At 37.3% G+C, this 19,074-nt stretch overlaps 1 protein-coding gene across 17 annotated transcripts in view; it reads left to right on the plus strand.

Annotated features, from left to right (window-relative positions):
- Nucleotides 1-19,074, plus strand: part of DST (dystonin) — a 435,295-nt gene that overhangs the window by 264,607 nt on the left and 151,614 nt on the right. For 14 of the 17 annotated variants that reach the window (XM_079780745.1, XM_079780756.1, XM_079780754.1 and 11 more), the window contains 14 exons: nucleotides 1,806-1,901; nucleotides 2,466-2,591; nucleotides 3,217-3,369; nucleotides 3,513-3,667; nucleotides 3,906-4,032; nucleotides 4,516-4,699; nucleotides 5,633-5,790; nucleotides 6,595-6,773; nucleotides 7,286-7,424; nucleotides 7,974-8,167; nucleotides 9,961-10,123; nucleotides 10,828-10,911; nucleotides 12,061-12,168; nucleotides 12,657-12,755. In XM_079780745.1, the coding sequence (XP_079636871.1) occupies nucleotides 1,806-1,901; nucleotides 2,466-2,591; nucleotides 3,217-3,369; nucleotides 3,513-3,667; nucleotides 3,906-4,032; nucleotides 4,516-4,699; nucleotides 5,633-5,790; nucleotides 6,595-6,773; nucleotides 7,286-7,424; nucleotides 7,974-8,167; nucleotides 9,961-10,123; nucleotides 10,828-10,911; nucleotides 12,061-12,168; nucleotides 12,657-12,755 (1,965 nt within the window). Of the gene's footprint in view, nucleotides 1-1,805; nucleotides 1,902-2,465; nucleotides 2,592-3,216; nucleotides 3,370-3,512; nucleotides 3,668-3,905; nucleotides 4,033-4,515; nucleotides 4,700-5,632; nucleotides 5,791-6,594; nucleotides 6,774-7,285; nucleotides 7,425-7,973; nucleotides 8,168-9,960; nucleotides 10,124-10,827; nucleotides 10,912-12,060; nucleotides 12,169-12,656; nucleotides 12,756-16,268; nucleotides 18,966-19,074 lie in introns of all 17 variants that reach the window. The other 3 variants (XM_079780748.1, XM_079780749.1, XM_079780753.1) reach the window with 1 other exon arrangement.

Consider the following 19,074-nt stretch of genomic DNA (forward strand, 5'->3'; position numbering starts at 1 on the left):
TCATTGGAGTGCACATTTCCAATCCAGAAGGTGGATAATTGATGCGGGATTTTATCAGGTTGCCCGTGCAGTGGTGGTGGTGGTGGTGGTGGTGGTGTGTTTAATTTTCTGGCCTGATATATACTGGTTAGAGTTAGTGACTTTCTAAATTTGACTAACAAGACGGGGAGGAGAGGTTAAGTAAGGTGGCAAGGAGCATCAGACATGGATAGATGTGGTGTATTTCCAGAGGAAAATGCAGCTGTGCTAACAACGGGACATGCTTCACAGTGTCTCAGATGAAGAAAGAAATGCCTTTGTTCACAGACGTTGTCATGACACAAAAGATTAGTAAAATTTCAGGTGTCATTGGGGAGTTTTGGGAATGTTACTTGACCTTCTTTTATAGGAAAATAGGGTTTTGCATCCACATGAAAAGCCAGATAGGAATGTTAAAGACACAAGAGCAGGAAGGATGATAATAAGGGAAGGAAATTTGAGTAACGAAGGGTTTGGATACACTTTTGTACGATGATAAACTAAAAACGGAATTGTCCTCAGAGTAGAGAGATGAAAGCTGTTAGGAAACATGATTATAGGTTAAGAATTGTGATGGAAATAGAGAATGTGGATGTGAACCTGATTACTTTTATGTAGAAATGTTAATCTAATGACATGTTTCTTGGGGATAAGATTAGTCATCTTTATGAATCCATTGGCTTGGGCAATGTCTTGTGGATACATGGATAATGGTTATCAACAATATTTCACATTTTATGTGAAAAAGAAACTATCAATCTAACAATGCACGATAGGTCTTTTATAGCCATTTTACTCAAAGTAGCTTCATTTGGGGGAACAGGCAATATAATCATGACATGCTGCCAGATTTCCAGTGCAGTTGGAAATGCACGTGCATACCATACAAAAGCTTGCCTGAACATAGGCTCAGCAGGAATGAGATTTTCCAAGAGGAAGTATGATAGGCTTACTTAAAGCATCTAGAGCGCCCTCTTCTGGAAGGCAGTGAATTGCACCTTAAATATAAAAGGGTATTTCATGTTCCCCTAAGGAGGTATCTTATACAATATTTTTGCCCTCATGAAAGATATGCTTTGTCTTAAATAAAAGTTAAAGCAAACAGATGTTTTAATAAAAAATTCTAGTATTATGATTTTTATAACTCCAGAATTACAGTGATATAGGATTGATTGCATACTCTCTTCTCTACCCTATCCCCAAACCCCCAAATATTTTCCTGGTAAAAATTAATAAATTAATTACCCCAGTCCCAAGAGCTTCTGGCCTAGTTTTAGAAGCAAAAACAAAGAGAAAACTACAAAACCATATATTTTGTGTCAAAGGCGTGTTTTATGATCCAGAAATACATAAATTCAGAGAGAAGAAATAAAGTTGAAGGGACAGTGTCATAAAGTAAAGGAAACTTGAGGATTCCACAGAGTACAAAAAGGATTGTTGAGAAAGGAGTAAAGGGTTAGTTTGCATCAAATTCAAATGTTACATTTTTTTTTTCATGTAAAAATAGCTTCTTCCATATATGTTAAGGAAAAAAATAACTTTTAAATTTGAAAGAAATTGGACTGATTTAAAAAGTTGACATTTAAACTTTTAGGACTGGCTTTGGGCAAGTGATAATCTTAGATTAGAGGGACATTCACTACCCTAATTTTCAAGTCTTAATCTGCTAAAATAAAATAAAAAAATCTTACCATCTATGTAGATAGTAGAGTCTTTTATCCTTTGAAAGCATTGCTGTGTATGCATGTCCTTGTTCTCCCCACTGACAGCTGGGTTTTACCTCTCAGGCCTACCGCGCGGCAATGCAGACACAGTGGAGCTGGGTCTTGCAGCTCTGCCAGTGTGTGGAGCAGCACATAAAGGAGAACACCGCCTATTTCGAGGTATGTGATGGACTCACCATTGTGATTTTGGCTGACTCACAGAAAATGCTCTCATCATTTATTCTAAGACACTTGTACCTAAGGTGCAGGGGAAATAAACTGAAATGTTTTGTTTGTAAGACACAAAGGATACATAGAAACATTCTATTAAGGAGGAAATCCTTAATAAAAACAATCTTAAAGTGTCAGAAAAATCTTTATTTTACAAATACATCTCTTACTAAGGAAGTATTTTCATTACAGAGAGTCATTACCGAGAACTCTTTTTAAAAATTTATTCTTCTTCAGAAGTTTTAAATTATTCTTGGAATTTCACCCCTACCTAAGACTTGTTTGGAATTTAACAAACCTTGGACTGGACATTTATTGTTCATTCATAATTATCCAAGTTCAAGAGTTGTTATTGAGATAAAGGAGGGATGTGGCTATTATCTTGCATTGTTTTGATTTTATTCTGTTCTCACCGGTGAAGGGTACACAAAGGGCCCTGGTAATTGAACGTGGTAACTCTGTACTTTACTGGCATATAATATACTTTAACTACCAGTTTTCATCTTTCCCTAGTTTTTCAATGATGCCAAAGAAGCTACTGATTACTTGAGGAATCTGAAAGATGCCATTCAGCGGAAGTACAGCTGTGATAGATCCAGCAGCATTCACAAGCTGGAAGACCTTGTTCAGGAATCAATGGTACTAGGAAGATTACCTAGGAGTTTCATTAGTAATGTAAAATGTAAAATGGGAATTTGATAGTTTTTATTATATTTTTATAGGAAGCACGACTGAATATTTCATTAGTACTCTTGATAATTCCACCTTGTTCAAGCATTTAAACATTCAGTTTTAGTATTTTTTGGTAACATAAAGAAAGTATTTTTTCTATGATAGCTTTGATATTCTAAAATGCTTAAACAGTGTGTGTGTGTATGTGTGTGTGTGTGTGTGTGTGTGTGTGTTCATTCAAGTACAAATACTTAAGTACTTTCTGTATCGTAGGTACTGTTTTAGGTGCTGGAGGTAGAGTATGAACAAAACAGACAAGAAATCCCTACCCTCATGGTGCTTACAAGCTAGAGGTGGGAGTAGAAAATAAATATGGTAAATCAGTAAAATATATGTGTATGTTAGACAATAGTAAATGCTAAAGAGGAAGAAAACAATGAAACAAACAAAACCAGAGAAGGGAGATGTAAGAGGGGGTGGGGAGGGATTGAAAGTTTAGACCTTGTGGTCAGGGCAGCTTCTCTGTAAAGCCCCCCAACAACAGAGACCACAAGTCTTTTGCCATTTAAAATCCATCTTATTTCCTACTTAGGAGGAGAAAGAAGAGCTCTTGCAGTATAAGAGCACAGTGGCAAGCCTGGTGGGGAGAGCAAAAACAATAATTCAGCTGAAGCCAAGGAACCCTGACTGTCCACTCAAAACATCTATTCCAATCAAAGCCATCTGTGACTACAGACAAATTGAGGTACTTAAGCTCCTAGAGACAGACCAGTTTCTGGCATTGTTCATAAAAAACAACAACAACAAAAATTCCCAAGATTGGGTATGGAAAAAAAGATTCGTCAACCATGATCTCATTTGGTTGTTCTGTTCTTCATTTTAAACCAGATAACCATTTACAAAGACGATGAATGTGTTCTGGCAAACAACTCTCATCGCGCCAAATGGAAGGTCATCAGCCCCACGGGGAATGAGGCCATGGTCCCCTCTGTGTGCTTCTCAGTCCCGCCACCAAACAAAGAAGCGGTTGACTTTGCAAACAGGTTCGTATGCATTAGCTAAAAACAGACCCCTGGTCTGGGAAGCTCTCTGAAGGTTAAAGAAATAATCAACACTTTGTCAGGGCCCACAGGATCAGAAGGATCTAAAGCTAGCAAACATGGGCTATTTCACACCCACACACACATACGTTAAAAAAGAAAGAAAGAAAGGAGAGAAATTGTCGCATGTGTTCAAAGGGAGGGAAAAGGCTTAATCTGTGTTTTCTTTCATGTATTTCAGAATTGAACAACAGTACCAGAATGTCCTAACTCTTTGGCATGAGACTCACATAAACATGAAGAGTGTAGTATCCTGGCACTATCTCATCAACGAAATTGATAAAATCCGAGCTAGCAATGTGGCTTCAGTAAGTGTAAATCTACACATCAACCTAACCTGTCCAAAAATGTGGGCGCCTTGTCATGAAGAATAGAGTTTGTATTTGCTATACAATAGGATGGAGTCCAGCGGAGCCGATATTCATTCACTCATTCCATGCTACTTGTTATATACTTACTATTTATGGGGCACTTTCTAAGAATTGAGGTCATCTGGAGGTCACACATTTCACTTAGTGCTTATATTTTGATAGGGAGACAGGATATAGTGTTTGGACTTCCAGAGATGAGTCCAGTTAATTTCATTTAATGAATTTTAGAGTCTTGTTCTTCTTTGTTTTTTAAAACCTGAAATTGTTACCAAAGAGGAAAATTAATTTCAAATGGTTCTTATATTTATGACTATTGATTTGAACTGGCCTATACCATGAAACTTTAATCTGAGATCTGTCCCATTTAATTTTAACTCAGTACTATAGTCACTCAGTTATATGGTCATTGGTCTTCTCTAGATAAAGACAATGTTACCTGGTGAACATCAGCAAGTACTGAGTAATCTACAGTCTCGTTTTGAAGATTTTCTGGAAGATAGCCAGGAATCCCAGATATTTTCGGGCCCAGATATCACACAGCTGGAAAAGGAGGTTAATGTGTGTAAGCAGTATTATCAAGAACTTCTGAAATCTGCAGAAAGAGGTAAAGCACGGCATCCTTGTCTTCCCCCCCAATAGGTGTTTAATACAGGCTATTTCCTGCTCTGAATGGGAATTTCAATCTTAGGTGTGTTATGCCACTCAGCCTGTGATAGGTAGACTCAGTTGCGGAAAAATTAAAAGCATGTTTAAGGTGGGAATATGCAAAAAGGGATTAATTTTTTTCTAGTTGATGAATTAATAAAAAGATGCCAACCAAATAGTATGACAAATGATGGCATCTTAATGCATCTGCTTTTCAACATTTTCATGATTTGGCAATGTAGTGTTCAGAATGATGATCTTTTCATTTCAGAAAAGATTCAATTATTTTTCCATGTACCAAACTTGGACTTTTAAAAAAAGACTTTCTTCTTTAGAGGATCTTTAGATTCACAGCAAAACTGAGAGGAAGGTTCAGAGGTTTTCTATAACCAAACTTGAGTTTTACACAAGGGTTAAAGGAAAAGATTTTTGTCTAGTTAATTTTTGTTTAATATAAATTTTATTCTAAACTCTTTTGATATTACTTAGAGACAAAATCTGTATTAATATTCTATTTTTAAAAGTTTTAAACATGAACATATTTTAATCTACCTTTCATTTTTAAGGATTTTTATTTAATTTTTTAGTTAATCTACAACTAATACAATTCACATTTTCCTGAACATAAAAAAGCAATATATTACTTTCCTTGAACATAATGCAATAGAAATGGATACTTCAAATGGTTAGGGAAATTTTATTAACTCTTTGTAAATTGTAAGGTCACTATTTTAAGGTTTATATCCTTAGGGTGTGTTTGTGATGATATCTGGTAACATTAGTCTGACTCACTATGTTCCAATAGTAATAAAACTGCCATAATAAAACATGAGAAGAGCATCCAAATGATAGAAAACAAGATGTTTTCCAAACATTATGTTTACGTTCACAGAGGAGCAAGAGGAATCAGTTTATAATCTCTACATCTCTGAAGTGAGAAACATTAGACTTCGTTTAGAGAACTGTGAAGATCGGTTGATCAGACAGATCCGAACTCCACTGGAAAGAGACGATTTGCATGAAAGTGTGTTCAGAATCACAGAGCAGGAGGTGAGATTTGTAAATGTGTTGGGGTAAAATTTAACTTAAAGTAAATTACTATCTTAATGACTGCCAACTCCTGTAACTTCTTACATGCTCAACTTTGCCCGGTGGTCACTTCGTAAGGTCTGATTATGCTCTTATTGCTTATTGTAAACCAGCATTCTTTACTTCAGTTCTACCTCTGACTCAGGTAAATAGGTCCCCTCTTACCTATCATGGTGGAGGCTGTAAGGGCTTCTCACAGTGCAAATCATTAGACGTTTGTTGACCATATGCTACATGCAAAAGCACTAAGTTAGATGTTTGGGCTTGAAAAGATGAGCAATAAGGGAATTGTTTATAACAAACCTTGATACTATGGCTTAGTTCCTTTGCTAAAGAAAAAGTAAAGAATATGCACGATTTTAAGTCAGTGATCATAATGTAAAATGTGAGTTTTAAAACTATTGGAAGAGCCCTGGCTGGTGTTGCACAGTGGTTAGAGTGTCAGCCTGCACACGGAAGGGTTGAGGGTTCGATTGTCAGTCAAGGGCATGTACCTGGGTTCAATCCCCGGCCGTGTTGGGGCGCCTGCGGGAGGCACCCAATCCATGTGTCTCACATCAATGTTTCTCCCTCTCCCTCTCTCCCTCCTTTTCTCCCTTAGTCTTCTCCTCCCTCCCGCCCTTCCACTCTCTAAAAATCAATGGGGAAAATATCCTCAGGTGAGGCTTAACAACAAACAAACAAACAAACAAACAAAAACTGTTTAAAGAAACTGTTTCATCTGGAGTGAAAACCTAATGCCAATGTTTGTTCTCTCTTTCATAGAAACTAAAGAAAGAGCTGGAGCGTCTTAAAGATGATTTGGGAACAATCACAAATAAATGTGAAGACTTTTTCAGTCAGGCAGCAGCCTCTCCATCAGTCCCTACCTTACGCTCTGAGCTCAGTGTGGTCCTTCAGAACATGAACCAAGTCTACTCTATGTCTTCCACCTACATAGAGAAGTATGTGACCACTGTCTTAACGTAAATTTGCTTCAGACAGCTGTCCTGTTTTTACATATGTGCTGCACATTTAAAATATTCACTTTATGAATATTTATAATTCACCTTTATTTTTCCTTAACCATATATTAAGTATTTCTATAGATTTAGGATGCTTCTTCATGTTGAAAGGGAATGTGCCACAGAGATTAGGGCGCAGTGTATGATCTTCCCACATTTTGCCTAAAGTTTTAGTAGCTCAGCCATTGCAGTCTGTAGGATTTTCCTCTCAAGCTTGGTCTAAACAAGATTTGAAAGAAGACCATCTTATCTTGGAATCTCTTGCTAAATACCACTTGTGGTCCCTACTATCTATCAAGAAGACAGTCAGCTGAATATGTCTTGTAGGTAATATGTCAGTGTTCTAACATGAAGAACATGCTATATTCTGTATCATAATGGTGCTTCAGGACTGCATTATGGGAAAATAAACATTTACCAATAGAAGGCTGTTGTTTAATTCTCCTTATTAGGTTGAAAACTGTTAATTTGGTGTTAAAATACACGCAAGCTGCAGAAGCCCTTGTAAAACTGTATGAAACGAAACTGTGTGAAGAAGAAGCAGTGACAGCAGACAAGAATAATATTGAGAATCTAATAAGTACTTTAAAGGTATGAGTCTCACCTTTGGCTGTTTTTCAAGGTCATACTCTAAAAGTATTTCGCTAGCATTTCGATCTTCAAACATCAACCGTTAAATATCTTAATTTGATTACGTTTACATTCATTCTGTTGCATATCTCTATAATGCCATAGCTTACTGCAAATAAGTATGTTCAGGCATTTGCAATTTGAGGTGAGATCTCCTTGAAAGTTTGAATCTTCTTGACAATAGCTTTTTATAATCAGTTCATGTTGGCAGCAAGTGGAGTTGAAGCTAAAAATTATATATTTTGCTTTATTGATATGTAAATTTCATTAGGCTGAACTTTATTAAATTGTCAGGTGTTTTTTTTAAGATCAAAGTGCAATCAATATTGGCAATCTCATAAGGTTTAACCTAATACATTATTTTTGTATAGGAAAGATATTCTTTCCTTTCTCTGATTTTATAGCAGTCAAGTGACTGCTATAAATAAATTGTAAAATTACGTAAATAATGTGTTTGCCCAGTGAGTGGTTGACACATATTTATAACTTTCACCTATTAATGTATTTTAGCAATGGAGGGCTGAAGTAGATGAAAAGAGAGAGGTATTCCACTCATTGGAGGATGAGCTGCAGAAGGCTAAAGCCATCAGTGATGAAATGTTTAAGACATACAAAGAACGGGACCTTGATTTTGACTGGCACAAAGAAAAGGCCGATCAATTAGCCGAAAGGTGGCAAAATGTTCATGTTCAGATTGACAACAGGTTAGTATCTATTTTTTGTTCAGGTTTAGTACAGATTTAATATCTGTCCTTATATTCTAGGTAAAACCTAAACTTATTAGGCTGTTTTAAAATCTTTTATATATAACTAGAGGCCCAGTGCATGAAAATTCATGCACTGGAGAGGGGGGTGGTCCCTCAGCCCTGCCTGCCCCCTCTCACAGTCTGGGAGCTCTCAGGGGCGAAAGACAACTGGCAATCAGGGGAAGACGAGGCTCCATCACACTTCTGCTGCTGCCACTACCAGCAATGCAAGCATTGGCCGGCCCTGGTTACCTGAGCCTCAGACGGCCCTGGGCAGCTGGGCAGCCACCATGCAAGGCTTGCCTGTGCCTTGGGCCACACCTGGGCAGCTGGGGGTTGAGGGGACTGGGCAACGCCATCTATGGCTGTGGGCACCACCATCTTTGAGGGCGGGGGAGTCAATTAGCATATCCCCTCCTTATTGGCTGTGGGTGCCACCATGCTTGCTATGGCATGAGGGTTAATTACCATATTCCCTCATTATTAGATAAGATTAATTTCATATATATAGTTAATTTTGACACATACTTAACTAGAGGCTCAGTGCACAAAATTCATGCACCGGTAGGGTCCCTAGGCCTGGCCGGCGATTAGGGCTGATCAGGGCCTTCCGGCTGCCGGCCGGGACCTTCCTTCGTTCCATGCCGCCCCCTGGTGGTCAGCACACGTCATAGTGAGCGATAGAACTCCTGGTCTCCCGGTTGAACTCCCGAGGGGACACTTTGCATATTAGTCTTTTATATATATAGATTGTGTTCATTTCAAGAGCTCTATCTAATTATATTTCTTTCTTAAATGTTGGATTTAAATAAGACATTTAACTTCAAAATAAATATTTTCAATTTTATGTTATTAAAAATATTGATATACTCTGGTATTTGGATAGTTAATCTACTTGCTTTTTTTCTGAAGGGTAAAACAATATAGTTCTCCATTTATTAAGCTTATAATATTCAAACACAATAATTAAATAATTCAAAATTGTTACCAACTTACAAGACTTATTAAGAGCATGAGCCATGTAGCACTCTATACTAGACCTAAGAGGTGTAAAGAAATTGCATTGACTTGATGTTCACTTTTATGGAAGATATGAGAACATTGAAAATAAATAAAGTAAAAAAGTGAAAGGAAATTTGATGGTTTTAGGTCTCCATCTTAAAAGAAACAGAATAGTGTCTTTCTCATTAATTTCATGTTGATGTTAATGCAAAGAAAGTGCTTTTATGATATAGTACCATTCTTGAGAAGTAAAATTATATTCAAATATAGAATATCTCACCTCTATAAAATATGTGATATATAGATTTAATTTAGTGATTTTAAATCATAGAGACTGAACTATTTAATCACAGTCTCTGGAAAGTCCTCTCTCAGTCCATGTTGAACCATTCACTGAACATCTTGTCCTTATTTCTAAAGTGAACTGCTATTTGATGCAAGCTTTTGGTATGCAAGGCATGCTGATTGATGATGGTTATGGTTAAGTTTCCAGTTTTCCTGCTTTTTAGCTTTAGTCCCTTGGGCTTGTCCCTAGGATAATCACGTGCACAACTCCATGAATAAAATATTTAGATGGAACCCAAGCCAATGTGATTGCCCTTAGAGATGTGTCTCAGGGTGCTGTACCCTTGAATTGTTGTGCTTAGTGCATTGCAGTACAGTTATTCTGTCTCTCCCTTCTTCACTACACCTATCACCCTTCTAATGGATGCTATTGGAAACACTGACTATTCTGTTATGTTTTGTAGGTTACGGGACTTAGAAGGCATTGGCAAATCGCTGAAGTACTACAGAGATACCTATCACCCTTTAGATGACTGGATCCAACAGGTTGAAATTACTCAGAGAAAGATTCAGGAAAATCAGCCTGAAAATAGTAAAACCCTAGCCACACAGTTGAATCAACAGAAGGTATGTGAACACAATTCCCTGTGCTAGGGTTGTGTCTGCCTTTGGTCAGTAATGACCTTTATCTTCCTTTCCCTTGTTAAAAGAAAAAGCAAAAAGCTATTTGGAAGAAGGTAGGAAAAATCATAAATATTAAAATCTTGCAATGCAAACCTACACATATCACTTACTTTGATTTCTTGGAAGTCATTTTGAAAGCATAAGGACTAAGAAGGTAACATGTTGGAGTAATTTTCAAATTCCTAATGATCATTTAATCATAATATGGAAATCTCTTTGTTACTAGCTGGTCACAATAGTTTTGTGGGATCCTAAATAAATGAAAATGGTTAGTGGTAGAAAATTAAACAGCCACATTTGACAGAAAGTTCATTGCTTTGAGATTTTTTTCTGTCCTGAGGGTCCAATAATTTTTAGCTCTGTTATGATCAGGGATAGGTGGGGGCCAAGGGCTTAAGTCTACTTTTGGATAATTTTTATGAAGTTTTGTAATTTTTTGCTTTGAGAGCCCCATGTGGGTGGGTCACTTATATGGCTTAATCTAGAAGTTTGTGATTTACCCATAAGGCACATTACATATTATGTGCTAAGGGCTAAGGAGTAATACTTTTAAATGATGTGGATATTTCTTATTTCCTGAGCATCTTAAATAGTTGAATAGCATAGAATCCCTTGTCCTTTTTCTTCTAAATTGTGTGTATTTATAGATGCTGGTGTCAGAGATAGAAATGAAACAGAGCAAAATGGATGAATGTCAAAAATATGCAGAACAGTACTCAACTGCAGTGAAGGTACGTGGATTCAGTTACTTCTATCAGATTTACTATTTGGGCATGTGATTCTACATTGAACTTTTAAAGCCTTTACAAGTCATTTCACTCTGTGTTAAAAAGTGAAAACAGAGAGTCTTTATTTGACATCTGAGTCACATGACAGCCCCTGGTTTATTCATTTTCCCTATGTTACACAGCACATGCACACATGTCCCTCTACACACATAAGAAATACAGAGCTCTGAAATTAATTTCATTTAAAAAATATATTTTTATTAATTTCAGGGAGGAAGGGAGAGGGAGACAGAGATAGAAACATCAATGATGAGAGAGAATCACTGATCGGCTGCCTCCTGCTGGGGATCGAGCCCGCAACCCGGGCATGTGCCCTGACTGGGAATCGAATCATAACCTCCTGGTTCATAGGCCGATGCTCAACCACTGAGCCACACTGGCTGGGCTAAAATTCATTCCTTTTTTTTTGATTTCAGAAAGGAAGGGGAAGGGAGAGAGAGAGATAGAAACATCAATGATGAGAGAGAGAATCATTGATCATCTGCCTCCTGCACGCGCTCCCCCCGTTCCCCCCCCCACTGGTGATCAAGCCTGCAACCTGAGCATGTGCCCTTGGCCAGAATCGAACCTGGAACCCTTCAGTCCGCAGGCCAATGCTCTATCCACTGAGCTAAACCGGCTAGGGCTAAAATTCATGTTTTAGTCACTTTGTGCCCCCTCCCTCCCTGCTTCACTCCTCCTCTCACCCTTGGTCTTGCTCTCTCTCTCCTTTCTTTAACAGTGCTAGAGTATTCCATTAAAGAACCTCTAACATTTTCTGTTCCCATGCATTGTGAAGTCTTCACTAATGTATCATCTTTAGCCACCCAGATGCCCATTGCCACTGCCTAGCTAGAGGAGAGGGAGGCTGAGTGTAACTAGCATCTTGTACTAAATGTTTCCATGAGCTTCTAAAGAGACTTAGGAACTTTCCCCACCATCCTAAATGTTTCTCATTTTATTACCACTGTGTGAACATGTCAGGATGGGATAGGTTTCTAAAAATATTGTTTTGTGATATTTTCTTTAAGGTCATTCAGTGACACTAAGATCCATTAGGAAGCTTTTGCTCTTTGCTTTAATTAATTTCATCTCATTGACTCCTTTATCCAGGACTACGAATTACAAACAATGACCTACCGGGCCATGGTAGATTCACAACAAAAGTCTCCAGTGAAACGCCGGAGAATGCAGAGCTCCGCAGATCTCATCATCCAAGAGGTAATACAAGTACCGCAGAGAAGGGAGGGAGTGCAAAAGAGAGAAACAGTACTTTAAAATTTTATACTTTTATATTATAAAATATACATTGAAACTTTATCATTTTAACCATTTTTCAGCGCAAAATTCAGTGGCATTCAGTACACTCATAATATTCTGCAGCCTTGACTACTAACCATTTCCAGAAAATTTTCAACATTCCAAAAAGAAAGTTTCTACCTATAAACTACACTTTATAAAAATATTTAATCAGGATTAATTATTAGTTGCAGATTATAATAAATGTACTTCTTGATGAAATTTAGAAGAAAACTGCCGTTTAGTATGGTTTGCACAACAGTAATAAGCTAATTCCAGTTACTATTACTGGGGGTTGTGTACTTTGCTTTCGCAAAGCCTAGTTAATAGTGTAATTGTTACTTAACGTTTATTCAACTCATGTAGGGCATCTGGAGATTATGTTTTTATTATTCTTTTCTTACTTGCAGTTCATGGACCTACGGACACGATATACTGCTCTGCTCACCCTCATGACACAATATATTAAATTTGCTGGTGATTCATTGAAGAGGCTGGAAGAGGAAGAGGTAACCATTAAGTATGAACAGCTAACTATAAAGGAAGTATATAGTATGGTTTGGAAAAACAAAAAGGTTTCATGGTAAATTTATATGATTGATAACTGATATGTAAGTAATTGTTTAATTATAAAATTATAATGTACAAGCATAGAGGCCTTGGATTTTTTTTTAACATTTTAAAGATTTTCCCAAATAGAAAATTTTTATTTTCACTGTAGGACTACAATATGATAGGATTAATGTCTTAAAAAATGGATCTACTTAAATTATGAAATTTTGACACTGGTGGAATTTTTCTCAGTTGTCTCACAGTTGAGAAGTATACTTTGAAGTATAGTTACTACTGTTACAATGCCTGCAGAAATACTGTATAAACAAATTTGCTTTATGCATTTTAAATTAATTTACATCTTAAAGGATATAAAACACAAAAGTTTTAATTTAGAAGTAGTAGATGTTTGAACAAAATGATAGTACTTTTTAAGAATTGCACAGTATTTATTTATTTATTCATTTATTCATTCATTTGCCAAAAAGATATGGTATATAGCACAAAGACTGTTTAAGTACCATTCTAATTTGGAGGACTTCTGTAGCCTGGATTCTGCATTTAAAAAATATATTCACAAATAGAGTAAGGAGTTATTTATAAATATCTTGTCATAAAAGCCTATTATATATACTTTTGAAGGGATTATGCTATGCTCTATTATCTTGGTATGATTTCTATTTATAACTTTAGAACAGACAAAAATAGTAGACTGAATGCTAAAATTAGTAAATTGTGGGGCATTAGTCATTTTAAATGAGACTGTTGTTGAAAATTCTGAAGATAATTATATATAATAAAACTGTTCATAAAATGAGAGAACCAAAACAGCAGTACATGTCTAATGGATGTTACATTCCTAGTTTCTAAAAATGTCACTGCTTTTGTAAACTATTTTAGTCTGTTCAATGTTAACAGTTTTCTGCAACTAAATCACTAACATAGCTAATTGCACGTCTTTATAACTAGCTTTCTTTGTGCTTAGAAAGGAGAATCAGAGTATTTGTGACCATCCAAATAATTGGCATACATCTCTCATTTATGGAAAAACATCCATAATTTTTAATATTTTTACTTTTTAAGGGATACAATTCCATTTTTAATGGCATACAGATCTTTTAAATTATATTTTAGTAGTTTAATTTAAAATAAAGTAATTTAAGTCCTTTTCCTTTTTTATAGTATATATCTTATTGCACATACATGAGCCACTTTGCTCAATTTATCTGATGAGATAGACTAAAGTTGATAGAATGGAATGGTATTTCACAAAGCCTGAATATTTACAAATTATGCTTGTCATCCTTTGAAATGAAAAGGAATGATAGTGAATTGAAAGACAAAACAATATAGGCCATGCAAAGACTGTACTGTAAAATAGATTTTAAAAGTTCCTGAATAAAATTCACCACTTAGGAATCATATCAATGGAATGTAAAGGATATCTTTTATAAAAGATATATAGCTCAGTTTTTAGGCTCCAAAGAGCAGTGTTTCTGAAACCGAGTCTGTGAGGAGCCACATGGGAAACCTTGGTCTGAGAGAAAAATTTTTCATAATAAACATTAAAATCAAAGAGGGATGCAAGTTAATTTCAGAAGATAATACCAAATTAGAAATGAAAGTAGAGTATGTGTAATGGGTATTAAATAGATAAGGAGATTTTCTAGTCTATATTTAGAGCAAAGTACTGTATGTTAAAGATTAATTGCTAAGATTAAAGGACCGCATGTCTCCTTGGGGAAAAGTTGGAGAAAACTGAGGGAGTTATTTTTATATGAGTAAGTTTGAGATCTACAAGAAAGCAAATCAGCAACAGGATTAAATGATTTGGGGTAATTTTTATAGTATTTGCTAAAAAATTCAGAGTATTTAGACAATGTGAGATTTTTAAACAGTAAAATTACTTTAATTAAGATACTAAGGATTCAACAATATTTTTTTTTTCCAAGAGACTTTTTATTTTTCAAACCTTAGAACATAACTAAGAAAAAAGGCTCAAAACTTCTTAGCAATAGCTAAGTTTTAAAGAGGGTTTGATAGGAATTTAGAAATACTCTATTAGAGATCAACTACTCAATAAATATTGACAATTTAGTATTTAAGCAGAAATATACTTCAGTGTCCCTAAAAGTTGACCCTGAGAACAAAATAGAGCATCAGCACTAAGTATTGCAGACGGTTATGAGATTTGTTTTATATGAATTCTTATTTAAACCATATTTAGGTTAGCAAAGGAAACAACTGAAGTTCTTGTCAAAATTATTGGGGATCAAGGAATTAGAGGAAGCAAAATAAGATATATGGTCTATAGTGTAAATTAAATTATTGAAATTCACCAAAGCTTTTCAATTTAAAAAAAAAAATCTGCTCTCTAGAATCATTTTTCTATTCTCGTTTAAACTGTTTATAATTATGATTTTGGGTTGATGATAATGAAACTAACAACCTAATGGTGTTAATAAAGAGAAATTAAATTGTAATGAAGAACTAGCCCTGACCATGTATTTCTGTAGTCAATGCAAAGTCTACTCCTCCCAGTTGAGATTGATTCTATCATTAATAGAACAAAAAAATCTTCTTACATTTTATTCTATACGGAGCTGAACCTCTAAGAATATTTTAACAAGCATTATATTTAACAAATATCTTTGTATTTACGGAGTATCTAAAGGTACTTGTCAAGGTGGATTCCTAGGAGGCATGTCATTAACAAGAACAACCAAATCTGTGAGTATGTGAAGCACATATTTTCTAAAGCCACCAGGGGCTGTAGCTGCCTTTGCATTAGCAATTCCGATGGTAATTGTCATCATATGGCAATATAAACAAGTAAAAATTTTGACTTTAGAAATGGCAAGTTTCTGTATAATTTTCTTCCTTCCCCGTGTTACGTTTTATTTCCTGATTTGGCTCTCTGTCCCGAAGTTCTGTATTTTGTTTCTTTAACCATGCAATAGGGACGCAAACATCATTTTAAATTTCCATTGGGCTAGATATCGAAAACTAAATTCGTTAATGTCATTTGGTTCCTATGTGTTGTATATTCTTAGCTTGGACTAAGTTGTGAGCGAGAGCAGAAAAGTACTGTTGTGAAGCTTTTCAAATTCATCTAACCTCCCTGTACCTCAGTTTCCTCGTCTATAGGCTATATGTTCTGGAAGGTCCCTTCTTGCTATAAAACCCTGAGCTAGCTAATTTTCACAACCAAATTATTTCTGAGAGACCAAAACAAAACAACAAAAAGGTTTAGAAAACCACAGAAGGATGTTTGTCTTCTCCTTTTGCTGCCTGCCTGAAGCTTCCTCTCAGAAGAAGGTGGTGGTGGTGATGGTGGTGATGGTGGTGATAGTGCTTGTTCTGCATTTGGGTTTACCTGTTTCTGTAAGTACTTTCCTGAGCCTTGCTTCATATTTTTAAAGAAAAAATGGGAATTAAACAGGTTTGACACTTTTAAACATCTCTCCTAGATGAAAAGGTGTAAGGAGAATTCTGAACACGGGGCCTATTCAGATCTGCTTCAGCGTCAGAAGGCAACCATGATTGAGAATTGCAAACTTACAGGAAAGATAAGTGAGTTGGAGAACATGGTAGCCGAGCTAAAGAAACAAAAGTCCCGAGTAGAGGAAGAACTTCCCAAGGTCAAGGAGGCTGCCGAAAATGAGTTGAGAAAGCAGCAGCGAAATGTAGAAGACATCGCTCTGCAGAAAATCAGGGCTGAAAGCGAAGCCAAGCGGTGCCGCAGGGAACTGGAGGCCTTTGTGCGGGAGAAGGAGGCAGCGGAGCGGGAGCTGGAGCGCGTGCGGCGGCTGACCCTGGAGGCCGAGGCCAAGAGAGAGGCCGTGGAGGAAAACCTCCGCAATTTCCGGAACCAGCTAGAGGAAAACACCTTCACGAGAAGAACCCTCGAAGATCACCTGAAAAGGAAAGACTCGAGTCTCAGTGACTTGGAGCAACAGAAAAATAAGTTAATGGAAGAGTTAAGAAGAAAGAGAGACAACGAGGAAGAACTCTTGAAGCGGATGAAGCAGATGGAGAAAGACCTGATGTCTCAAAAACAGATAGCAGAGAAACAGTTGAAAGAAAAGCAGAAAATTGAGCTGGAAGCAAGGCGAAAGATAACTGAAATCCAGCTCTCCTGCAGGGAGAGCACGGTGCCCACGTGTGCCACGACACACGGAGAGCGGGACAGGCAGAAAGCAGAGGAGCTCAAACAGCAGGTGGAGGAGCTCATGGCCGCCAATAGAAAGGCCGAGAAAGACATGAGGGAGCTGAAGTATGAACTCAGTGCCCTCCAGCTCGAGAAGACTTCATCCGAGGAAAAGGCTCGCCTGCTAAAAGAAAAACTAGACGAGACGAATAGTACACTGAGGTGCCTGAAGTTAGAGTTGGAAAGGAAGGACCAGGTAGAGGAAGGGTATTCTCAGCAGCTCAGAGAACTGGGGCGGCAACTGAACCAAACCACAGATAAAGCCGAAGAAGTCATGCAGGAAGCTAGTGATCTCAAGAAAATAAAGCAGAGCTACAAGGTGGAACTAGAATCTCTTCAACAGGAAAAAGGGAAACTGCAAAGAGAAGTCGACAGCATCACCAGGACTCATGCAATAACTGAGAGGAATATTCAGCATTTAAAGTCACAGGTGAATTCTTTCCGGGACGAGAAGGAATTCTCTAATGAAAGAATGCAGTCATGCCAGAGAAAATCAGATCATCTAAAAGAACAATTTGAGAAAAGCCACGCACAGTTGCTTCAGAATATTAAAGCTGAAAGAGAAAATGATGAAAAAATCCAAAAGCTGAAGGAAGAACTGGAGAAAAGTAATAGGTGTGCAGAAATGCAAAGACAAAAAGTAGACGAGCTGATTAGGCAGAATAATGAAACCAAGTTAGCGATGCAGAGAATTCAGGCAGAATCGACCCATGTGGTTTTAGAGAAACAAGCTATCCAGCAAAGGTGTGAAGCACTGAAAATCCAGGCAGATGGTTTTAAAGATCAGCTACGTAACACAAACGAACACTTGCATAAACAGACGAAAACAGAGCAGGATTTCCACAGAAAAATCAAATGCCTAGAAGAAGACCTGGCCAGAAGTCTAAATTTAGTAAGTGAGTTTAAGCAGAAGTGCGACCAGCAGAACATTATCATCCAGAATACCGAGAAAGAGGTTAGAAATCTGAACGCTGAGCTGAATGCTTCCAAAGAGGAGAAGCGACTTGGGGAGCAGAAAGTCCAGCTCCAGCAAGCTCAGGTGCAAGAGTTAAATAACAGATTGAAAAGGGTACAAGACGAACTGCACTTAAAGACCATAGAGGAGCAGATGATCCACAGAAAGATGGTCTTGTTTCAGGAAGAATCTGATAAGTTCAAACGTTCGGCAGAGGAGTTTCGGAAAAAGATGGAAAAATTAATGGGCTCCAAAGTTATCACTGAAAATGACATTTCCGGCATCAAGCTTGACTTTGTGTCTCTTCAGCGAGAAAACTGCAGAGCTCAAGAGAATGCTAAGCTCTGTGAAACAAATATTCGAGAACTTGAGAGACAGCTTCAACAATATCGTGAGCATATCCAGCAGGGGCAGAATGTGGAAGCAAATCATTACCAGAAATGTCGGAAACTTGAAGAGGAGCTGGCGGCCCAGAAACGGGAAGTTGAACACCTGAAGCACAAAATGGATCAACAGATAAAGGAGCACGAGCATCAGTTAGTTTTGCTCCAGTGTGAAATCCAGAAAAAGAGCCCAGCCAAGGACTGTAGCTTCAAACCAGATTTTGAGGCGGCAGTGAAGGAATGTCAACACTCCAGAGACCTCTTCTCTAGGAACACGGGACAGCTTCACCCAACGCCCAGGTCTCCTCTGTTGAGATGGACTCAAGAACCACAGCCGTCGGAAGAGAAGTGGCAACATCGGGTTGTCGATCAAAAGGATGCCCATTGCTGGCCGTCAAAGGCCCCACTGGAGAAAGAGAAAAGCCAGCAGTGTTACTCTGAGTATTTTTCTCAAACAAGCACTGAATTGCAGATAACTTTTGATGACAAAAACCCTATGTCAAGACTATCAGAAATAGAGAAGATAAGAGATCAAGCTCGGTACAATTCCAGGCCACCTGTGAGATGTCAAGATGACAAATGTGAAGTGGACCTGGTGAAGCTTTTGGCACCCTTAGAGGTATAATCTGCATTCTGAGACCTTATCAGCTACCTGTGCTAAGTTTCCTCTCTTGTTTCCTTTCCCTGCTAGACCAGATTTTTTACAAATAATGGTAAATGTGATTGGC

The sequence above is a fragment of the Cnephaeus nilssonii genome, assembly GCF_951640355.1.
Source record: "Cnephaeus nilssonii genome assembly, chromosome: 9".
Classification (NCBI taxonomy): domain Eukaryota; kingdom Metazoa; phylum Chordata; class Mammalia; order Chiroptera; family Vespertilionidae; genus Cnephaeus; species Cnephaeus nilssonii.